General features: G+C 29.5%; 1 protein-coding gene across 2 annotated transcripts in view; it reads right to left on the bottom strand.

The window, feature by feature from the left end:
* Positions 1 to 7,964, bottom strand: part of LOC106687791 (Pyrokinin 1 receptor) — a 140,176-nt gene that overhangs the window by 56,424 nt on the left and 75,788 nt on the right. For both annotated transcript variants that reach the window (XM_014431883.2, XM_014431884.3), the window contains exon 2: positions 667 to 945. In XM_014431883.2, coding sequence (XP_014287369.1) covers positions 667 to 935 — 269 coding nt within the window. In that variant the 5' untranslated portion in view covers positions 936 to 945. The remainder of the gene's footprint in view (positions 1 to 666; positions 946 to 7,964) is intronic.

The raw sequence follows: 7,964 nt of genomic DNA, 5'->3' as shown, positions 1-7,964 counted from the left end.
AATTTTAGTTTGCGTATTTATTACGTAATTAAAGGTGAAAATAAAGCGCGGTCCTGCCTCAATGCCTGCCAGTGAGCAACTGACAAAGGCTGGAGTTGTTATCTCTAATACGAGTCTATGGCTGCTTTTAGGATTAAGGAACGTATACACGGTTCACTAAAAGTGTAGAAATAAGCGACAACTCACCTATATTTTAGCTCTCATGTGAGCAGTATCACTTATTGTTCCACTGACACTGTTTTTTTTCACTACTGTTTTAATGTTAGTTCACTGAAAAATAGATTATTGTGGGACACGAAGTATCATATGTTCATTTGCTAACTAGCGCATGCGCACACTCCGGAATGAAAATTGAATTTATACGTTATTATGTCACTATTTATATGCATTTTGGTCTTCTACAACCCTGTTTTGCTGATATTTACGTTTCCTTCCTTTTTGTCCTTCTTTATTTTGTTCCATTTTATAATTAAAATCGATGTTATAGCTGACAAAAGTTTAAATAACATTCAAGCATCATGTAGACACTGACATTTTTTGCTTCATTTGTTTACATGCATTTATACAAGTACTGGATTTTCGAGAAATGGCAAAAATGTCTATCCAGCATAACATATAGTCACCGTAGCATATAAGTAACTAAAAAAAAATAACTGAAGCACTTACCTCGACCAAATATAGTACATCTCCTGAGGCAGACCCGACACCAGAAGCAGTAGGTCAGAGATGGCCAGCGAGAACAAGTAGTAGTTGGTAGCAGTATGCATGTGTCTGTTCCTCCCGATGACTACGCAAGTGCTTACGTTACCAATAAGACCCGTCACGAAGATGAGGGAGTACAGGATCGTCATCGGTATCACGATGTACAACGGATCCCTCTTTGGCCAGTCCGTTATTGTATCGTTAAGGAACTCGTAAGACTCCAGTTCTTCCATCTTGTTCTACCTGAAAGGGAAGGTAAACGTATTTTAGTAATGTGAAATAATTTCTAAATTTTGTGATTAATATTAAAACTCAGAAAGAACCTGTAGACAGCTTGTCGATATTTAATCTTTGTCAAGAGAAGGCAAAGGAGAAAGTTTGTTCTAGTTTACAACTACTCAACTTATTCATAAGGGGGGAGGGGAATGACAGAGATGTGCCATTAAAGAGCTGACACGAGCTCACAGCCGTCTTTTAAGGTAACCTAATAGGTTCTTGCAAACATTAAACGCGGTCCAACATCTCAAATAAATGTATGGCTATATATATCCTTCCCTTGACCTTTATACAGGGGACTGCTAAATTAATTTTATGTAGAAAAAGAGAGTTTTAGGTTTGAAGTATAATAGTTCCTAGACTACCGCAATTCAAAGACTTTGTTTTAAAGCTTGAAATAGATTTTGTTTTTCAAATTTTGTAACAGTAGTCGTTCACGCCAAGTTCAATGATTAATTTGTAAATAGTCTTAGTTTTAGATATAAATACATTTATTTTAATTTTATTTTAGAAGGAACAGATGTATTTATTTGTTGTATTATAATATTTAAATGTAGGAATATCAGTCAGTGGGGATTATTTGGTTGGCGGTGCCTATCATCGGGTCAACAATCTCTTGTGGCCATTAGTCGCTTGTCTGATTATTTCACCAGACCCTGTCTGCATGAGATATGTTGTGCTTAATTACTTAACTTTTTTGTAATTAATGGTAATACAGCCACTGGCGTCCGATGACTGTTTGATTTAATAAGGTTGAACAATTGGATAACTTAATTGAATCAGTACAGACGAGCCCACCAACTTTTTACCACTTTAGAAATGGTATGTTGGCTCATGAATAGATATTTCCTCTGAGCTATCAGAGTAGTAGACAGTATTTTATTTTATATATATATATATTAATTTTTTTAATTACTATTTATTATTCAGTTTGCTCATTTGATTTTATCTTCAAAGCCACTTTTATTTTAATTTATATTCTTTATTTTATTTCTTAATACTTTATCTTGATTATGAGTTTATATTTTTATTGTTAACTTCGCCCAAATAAATATTTACATCCAAACCAGCTTGTTTTCTTGTTATTTTTCTTTGGAGATTCCTTCTGAATGACTATGTCGATTTGAAGTAGGTTTAACAATAGTCCATATGAGCATATCACAAATAGATGATTAATCACGCATTAATTTAATTTATTATAAATAAACGTATAGAAGACTTAACAATACAAATTTAACTAATTATTATTGATATAAGTTTGTTCTATTATATACAAATATGTCTGAAAAGTGAGTTCTATTTTTTTTGTTTTTGCTGTAATTTACTTTATTAATTATGAACATTTATTTATAAAAACAAATACATTTATTACTTATCTTTATTTTGTTTAAATTTTATATTTGTTAATACATATAAAATAAATAACAATAAAAAAAAGAGTTCTTAGAGCTACTGGGAAACACCTGAAGAAAGCTATAATGAATATTTTTCGACAGGCCTCCTTCACTTTATTGTCTGTAGTTACTCTCCTCATAGCACTCACAACCTCAAGGAAAAAAGATATATATAAAAAAAGAAAGAAATATTACAACAAAATTATTTGAGTTCATAGACAATAATGTTAATAATTATGTTTAACCTTTCTTAACATTATATAAGAAAAACAGGACCGCGAAAATATTAAAACGAATCTATACCAAATTTTAAATACATCTGCACAGATATTTTCAAAATACATCTTCACTAAATTGTAAATAGATCTGTACCAAATTTTAAATACATGTATTTATATACATAAAGCTTTATATGTGAAATAATTGACAATTAAAACATCTACGAATATGTACAGCTAATTAACAAGTTAAAGAGTTTGTTTCTTTGAACGCGTTAATATCTGAAATTATCGGTCTGATGTGAAGAAATCAGTATGCTTTATAGAGTATATTGAATAGGGCTTTTAGGATTTATTGCATCATGGTACGACGCATATGAAAGGATTAATAACAAAAACGACAATCAATCTGTCATGTTCATTTCTTGAAGTAAAATAAATATTGACTCAGCTAGGTGGATATCAAACCCACAAAGTTCTGAACCAACGAGTCTGGAAACCTCGCTATAACTTGCTCAGCTATCATGTCCTTGCTGAGTCTTTAACTTTTGTATTCTTGGAGTGAATTAGGGATTGCTCAAAAATAACAACCAATATATTTCGACGTCATTATCATTTCAGCCGGAAAAGTTTTGTTAAGATAGTAGTGTAAAATATAGTTTTGTTCCTCGACTTTTCTATTATCATAGTAAGAGCCGCATGAGACCATCAGCTTGATGATAGTCTAAACTTGAGTTGGAACTAGTAACATATACAGACTTATTTAATAATATACTGGGTAAAGAATAAACAAAATTTAGGAAAACAGTTTCTATATTATTGACAACCATGTCCATACGCAATGGCAGAGTTAGTTGCATTTAACTACTGATAATAAACGATAAAAGCTACAAAATGCAGGCTTTGATTGACCGCGGTTTAATTAAATATAAAAAATAGAACCCACGAATTGTCACGCTCAACTGCCGTTATTTTAAGTGTACCCACTTTATGAAATTGATAACACATTTTTTAAAATCATATATTCAATAATGAAATTTTATTAATTATACAGAAATATACCATTAACAAAATTGTGTTTAATGTTAAGCAAATTGAAGTTTATAACAAATTTCAGTCCCTTTATAGCGGTGTGACACTAATATATGATTAGTGGTTCTATTTAATCAAGAGAAACGTTATTAGCAATACTGTTAATATAAATTGTATGGATGGAAGTTGATTAGAATTTCAAATTTAATTTAATGCGCGCTCTGTAAATATCTTATCAATTTTTATGTAGTTTTATTTTTAGTCTTTTAAAACAAAGGGAGGGAGTGATGAGGGGTAACCTGCTTTAACTAAATATCTTTTAGTGATTCTGTCACAACAGACCAACGCGGCACACGTCCTTCATCTGACGATCGTTGCAATGGGCAGTACGGCACAAAAATGGAGCCATTCGTAGTCGAGGGAGTTGCGTAACCTTAGCAACCTCTGCAACACGGCAAAAACTGCAGCTGCGCTGGTTCAAATCTGGCCTGGGGAAGGTGTTCACTTTTATTTAGATAATATTATTTTTAAAATTATATTTCGAAATGTCAATTTCTTATTGTATTGTCATATTTGTCCAAATATGAACTTAATAATAATTTTAAAATAAATAATTAATAATGATAATCATAAAAAATCAATTTAAATAATTTTAGAAAAAATATTGTCTTAATTAACTAAAGTCGGGGAAGTACTTTTAAATGTCAATTAAAAAGAAGTTTTTAATTAAATTTAATAAAGATACCTGGAAAGCATCTTCACTGAAGTAAATGGTTATGTTTTAATTGAACATTATTTGAAGTTAAGTACGTATGTTACTTTTTATATGACATCACTCATTGAACATTTTTTGAATTCATGCACATTATTTATTATTTTATTTCTCTTGTTCGTTTTACTTTCTTATTTATTTTTAATTTATTTTATTGATTTAATTAATTTTGTTCATTTCCTAGATTTTTAATAATTGTTCTTAGAACTTCAAGCCCACGTTATAACAATATCATTTGCTTCAGTAATTTACCAATAAATTTTAATGATTTTGAACGATATTTCTAAGAATACTGATAACGAAATATCAGTTCAAATTTCGATATTTACTTCTAGAAAACTACCGAAAGGGAAGTTCAAATTGGGACATCATTACTTGTTACTGGTCTGTTGATGATTTGAAATTAACGCTTCAGTCCTTTTAGTAATTGCGAGTTAAATTAAATGGACAAAAGGTTTATTTGGTCTGTATCAAATTGAAGCGTGAGTGCCTTTGTCTTAAATGTTGTGTAGTTGAAGCCGATGAGGCCTATCTTCCCAACCAATATACCTTAAAGATATTTTAATTGGATATATATATTTTTTTAACATTTGATTATGGGGGCTTATGTAAAATATAGTCTCATGCAAAAGAGACCCTAACTTCATACAACGTTATAAATAAAAAAAAATTAAGATAAAATAAATAGATTAAAATAATAAATATTAATAAAAGACAAAAGTAAAGTTAATAATAAAAACCATGATATTTATGGATTTAACAAAATAAATAATGGACTTTTAAAGGAAAAAAAAGTGAATTCAAGAAAAAGATGTAGAGAAAATAAAAAATAAAATAATTAAGATAAAATAAAATTTTAGAGTGACTATAACAAAACTGATAAATATTGAATTTATAGCAGGATATCCTGCAGCAGACTGTTCTTCAGTCTTCGGGTTGTGGTTGGGTTTCCCAACTTGTAGGTCACTGCTCCTTTAACTGTATGTAACTGGGAGTGGAACTTCATGAACCGTTTTTTTGATACAAAAAAATTGTCTATTGTCTCTATTTGTAATTACCGATGCAATCCACATTCGATGCATTTATTTCTTTTTAATTATAAAAAGGATGTATGTTAATATCTTTAGATTGTCGAATAATGTCCATCTCTTATTTCTTTTTATTAACTATATCCTTTGCGTCATTTACATAATTGTGTCATTATTTTCGGAAAAATCATAAACAATGCAATGCTTAAGTAATAGTTGTAACTCAATGATGTATATAATTGTAACATGCAGCTTTATTGTTGTCTATGATTCATTTACTTCATTACTCAAAATGTTTTAACAATCATTCTTAAAACTCCTACTTTTAACCACTTCCACTTAATAAAATCGTTCAATTGTTTACGCTATTAAAAAAATTTTTTGGTGTAATATTTTGGTCTCTATTGAACCATAAGCTGGTCGAAAACACTCATTTCTATTTTTCTACTTTCACAATTTTGTCACTTAACTTTTGTAGTTCTATTAACGATGTTTAAATAACTTTGCTCGAGTTTTCTGATCAAGTTAACTTCATGAACAAGTTAAGTTGGATCTTGAATACAGACTGTGTTGTAGCCCGGGTCAGTGGACTTGTCTTGATATAATGAGAAAGGTCGGCTCAAGAGTCAGTCCTGCTTTGATCTCTGTGATTTAAACTTTTAATGAGCTGTCCTATGCACAGCTAAACAATTGTAAACATGTTTGCACTTGCATTTGGAAAGTTGGGTAGATTTTGGAAACATCAACAAATTTCTATGTTAATCAAATTACATCATTTTACTTGAAATTTGACTCATATTAAGCGGGATATCTATCTAATTTATGGTGCTAATAAATGATGAAAGTATGCAGTCAAATGAAATTTACCCAAACCAATCAGATAGCACAATTATATGATCATCGCGACCATCTGTAGCCCAGGAATTTATGCGTCAGGATATCTAACTTTCGCGGAGGTTCCACATAATGAAAACTTGGCCCTCTCATTAAGGTTTTTCAACTGATTTTTCGATGATATTTTAATAAGAGACCAGCTGTGATGAAATAAAAAAACATTGAAATAATTAGTAAAAAATATTTAAAATACAACTAAGTGTTGAATTTTTATTTACGATTATGTATTACAGAAGTGAAATAAACCAAAACAAACTATTCATTTTCGAAATTATTACATTACAAATTACGAATCTTTAAAGGTATATCGGGGAAGTAAATTTATACCGTAAAAAAAAAAGTTTTTTCTTACCTCCTAATTTAATTTATTAAACAGACACAATATTTATATATTTACATATATGCATACATAATTAGTGCCCTTCATTTGCCACATGGCATTATAATGGGCTGGGTTCACTGAAGGTGGAGGTTACAATACAATTACAATTTGCCCAGGAGCGGGGGGGGGGGGGGAGAGTACAAAGAACGGGGAGGGCTGCTCCACTAGGAGGGAGGCTAAAAAAATTACAATGTAAATTTACTTTTTATAAAAATAAATATTTTTATTTTATTTCTACCTATGTAAAAAAAAAAAAATATCTTTGACATGTTTATCCAAAAATATTTTTACAATGAGCGAGAAAAACAGGAAAGAAATATTTTCCTTAGATTGCTAATCAATAGAAAATAATTGTGAGAAAATAAATAATAACAAAGAATAAGAACAATTTTTTTTTGGAATTTTAAGAATTTCAGTTTAAATGTTTCTCTCATTTAGTTATTTTATAATTAATAATTTCATAATTGGCAATTCACCATTTATTTAGTTATAAATTTTAAATATAATCTTTTCATTAGATATCATCAATGATTCAGAAATAATTTGTTATAGTATTTTTTATATAATAAGTTATCAATCCAGTTAATTTAATTTCTCGTACGGTTTTTAGAAATTAACAGTCATTGGTAAACAATATGTATAGATAGTAATGAATATTTGTCTAGTACATATGTTTTCATTTGTATACCATGTTAAAGATGAAAATAAACCCACTTATAGTCTACATCTGGACTATAACAAATGTCGTATCGCTTTCAGCTTATCTGCTACTATGAGATATGCCATTCAAAACAAGAAGAGATTCTTGGTATACTATAGTTAGGCAACGTAATAACCAACAGAACAAGAAAGTGCGTCGTTTCCTAAAATATAATGTATGAAAGTTTCTGAACACATCAAATGATGGCTTTACGTTTAATCTTTCACATTTAAAAAACCTTAAACTTTTATTAATACATTCTTTTTAGTTACCAGTTCAAAGTATATCACAATAGATATTGAGTTTTACAATCGTAGACATTACTACATATTCTCATCAAATAGATGATTTAAAGTTATATTTAAGTAATAAAATATACTAAAAAAAGGTACTAAAAAAAAATTAATAAAATAATCTACCTTTACTAAATAATTCAAAAACACTATCCAAAATTATAGTCTCAAAACATTTATTTCATTCACACGTCCAACGTTTCGGCCAATTCGGCCATCTTAAGGGACAATCTTAAATTACTATGAGACATATCATTTAACCATTTAAAAAAA

Source organism: Halyomorpha halys, unplaced genomic scaffold (genome assembly GCF_000696795.3).
Source record: "Halyomorpha halys isolate HHAL.00 unplaced genomic scaffold, Hhal_1.1 Scaffold1013.1, whole genome shotgun sequence".
Lineage (NCBI taxonomy): Eukaryota > Metazoa > Arthropoda > Insecta > Hemiptera > Pentatomidae > Halyomorpha > Halyomorpha halys.
This window is presented reverse-complemented; position numbering and strand designations above follow the sequence as displayed.